General features: G+C 48.7%; 2 protein-coding genes across 2 annotated transcripts; both read right to left on the reverse strand.

The window, feature by feature from the left end:
- Positions 1 to 606: 606 nt before the first annotated feature.
- On the reverse strand, positions 607 to 830 carry H257_19440 (hypothetical protein; the record flags this gene model as incomplete). Its single annotated transcript, XM_009848584.1, has 2 exons — positions 607 to 729; positions 783 to 830. The coding sequence occupies 2 exons, from the start codon at positions 828 to 830 to the stop codon at positions 607 to 609; spliced, it is 171 nt and encodes a 56-aa protein (XP_009846886.1).
- A 27-nt stretch (positions 831 to 857) lies between these two features.
- Positions 858 to 1,645, reverse strand: H257_19441 (hypothetical protein; the record flags this gene model as incomplete). Its single annotated transcript, XM_009848585.1, has 2 exons — positions 858 to 920; positions 974 to 1,645. 2 exons carry the CDS (start codon positions 1,643 to 1,645, stop codon positions 858 to 860), a joined length of 735 nt encoding a protein of 244 aa, XP_009846887.1.
- Between the last annotated feature and the right edge of the window lie 470 nt (positions 1,646 to 2,115).

Consider the following 2,115-nt stretch of genomic DNA (forward strand, 5'->3'; position numbering starts at 1 on the left):
TTACTTGTAAATGGGCTTGAGGCTCTCCACGGTCTCATTGGGCTCAACCATGGCGCAAAAAGGGCGTCCGTCGCCCAACACGATGCAGAACAGTTCGAGCATGTTTGGGAATGACCGTTGGGTGTCATTCATTGAACTGCCACGACAAACGGACCCCTTTTATTTTCTTATGATAGTTCGGCATGACATTTCGGAATTGTGCGTTTTTGGCGGGTGGGTACAGCTCCAAAGCGTGTACACCGTCATGATATCCATCGCGCTGATTACGTTCGGCGTATGCATGACGATGCAAGATGATGCTAGTGGCGAGGTCACAACAGACAAGGCCAAACTGTCCGGCTTGTCGACACGATTCACGAACGTCAAGAGCCAACCAATTGGGGACCAAAGGGGGGTATTGTGGCGAAAATGCTGAGTTCACGTGCCAGTCGTTGGCTTGAGCGACACCTTTCGAGGCAAAGTCTCGATTAATCCATCCGGGACGACATAGGCTGACAAGCATCACATCCCGGGATGCTCAAGGCTGGCCTTGTTGCGTCGTTACGATAAAGTCGATCAATGTATTCAAATTGCATACACATTGGTCATGCTCATTACAACTCACGATTACTGGCTCACGAGCATCGCATGGATAGTTTCGACCACTCGCTGAAGAGATTCGAGCGTCGGGCGATGATCGTCACCGACTTGAATTTCAACCTCCATCTTGAGGATTTCGGTGCTTTCGCGCTTGAAAAACATCCACTTACACCATTCGTCGCAATGTCATACACCACGTCCACCATGTCCTCGTCAGCCACGGCCTCGCAGCCCAGCAACACTTGAGCCATCGCATTCTCCATGCTGTCTGTCGTTCCTTATTTGCACGATGCAGATGCTTGTAGCGCCACGCCATAGCACAAAGTCGAGTTGTCCATGCACTTTCAATTGGTTTCCAACGACCTTTTCTTGCATAAACATGTGGACGCCGTACCAGACACGCCACATGGACTAAGGTCGAAGTGATGAAGAACAGGCGCGTCGATTCGTTGCTTCCAACGACGCCACCAAGGGCTTTCGTGCCAAGCTTGAGGCACGCGTATAATGCACCCATATGATCTGGTGCAATGACTTCTCGGGGCAACTCTTGGTGGCTCGTGCACTTGTCAAATACCCAACCGACATCGGACCACGACACGTCTGCCAGCGGGGCCCCATACACACCACCATGCCACGACTTGTATTGATCCATCGCAGCGTCGAGTTTCGTCCAGCGTTTATAGCTTGTATTGGGAAAATCGTCCAACCGAGCGACCACCACGTGGATTTTTCGAGCAAGGGGGGCGCTCGTTGTGTCGAAACATTCCGAGATGAGTGACGCAGCAGGCATATTGGCCTTGTGGCCGCCATAGGAATCCAAGGACGCTCGTGTCAAGTCAATGGGGTTCCCGTTGAGCAAAAACTGACCATCCTGGCCTTGCACCAGCCCTTCCACACGGTACAGATCCAGTTGGTCCGATGGAAACTGGTACATCTTGGCTTGCTTGATCCCTTCCTTGAGATGCCCCAGTTCCAGCAATGTCCACAGGGAAAGGACGCCCCTCGCCCTCGACGACGCAGAACACGGTGAACATTGTTTGAAATGACAGTTGGGGGCACTCTCCATATTCGGTTTCCGCTGAAACATTGGTCAATGAATGGTACCATAGCAATTTTTGTGTGAATATTACTACCACTGGTAGTAATATTACTACTTCGAAGTACTCCGGAGTATTTATTTATAGTAAGTATTAATTCATGATACACTGATCAACTTATGACCAACACAAAGCAGCCAATCAGAATGCTGAAATCAACAAATATACCCACTTTCGAAGCATTTGGGTACAAATTCTAGACGAGTGCTTTCTAGGTTCAGAGGCATCCAGGCACACGTATTTTTACGAATTCTATTCTTTGACATTCAAGTCAAAGAATGGAATTCGTGACAGAAATAGAATTCGCCGATTTGGCGTATTTTTTTCCTGACACTTGTGCATTTGAGATATCTTGGAATTTTCAGAAAAAAGTAGAGGCATCCTGACATTTCACGACCAACTTATAGTGTCAAGTTTTATAGTGACTTTGGGAACTTGG

The sequence above is a fragment of the Aphanomyces astaci genome (genome assembly GCF_000520075.1).
Source record: "Aphanomyces astaci strain APO3 unplaced genomic scaffold supercont1.603, whole genome shotgun sequence".
Lineage (NCBI taxonomy): Eukaryota > Oomycota > Saprolegniomycetes > Saprolegniales > Verrucalvaceae > Aphanomyces > Aphanomyces astaci.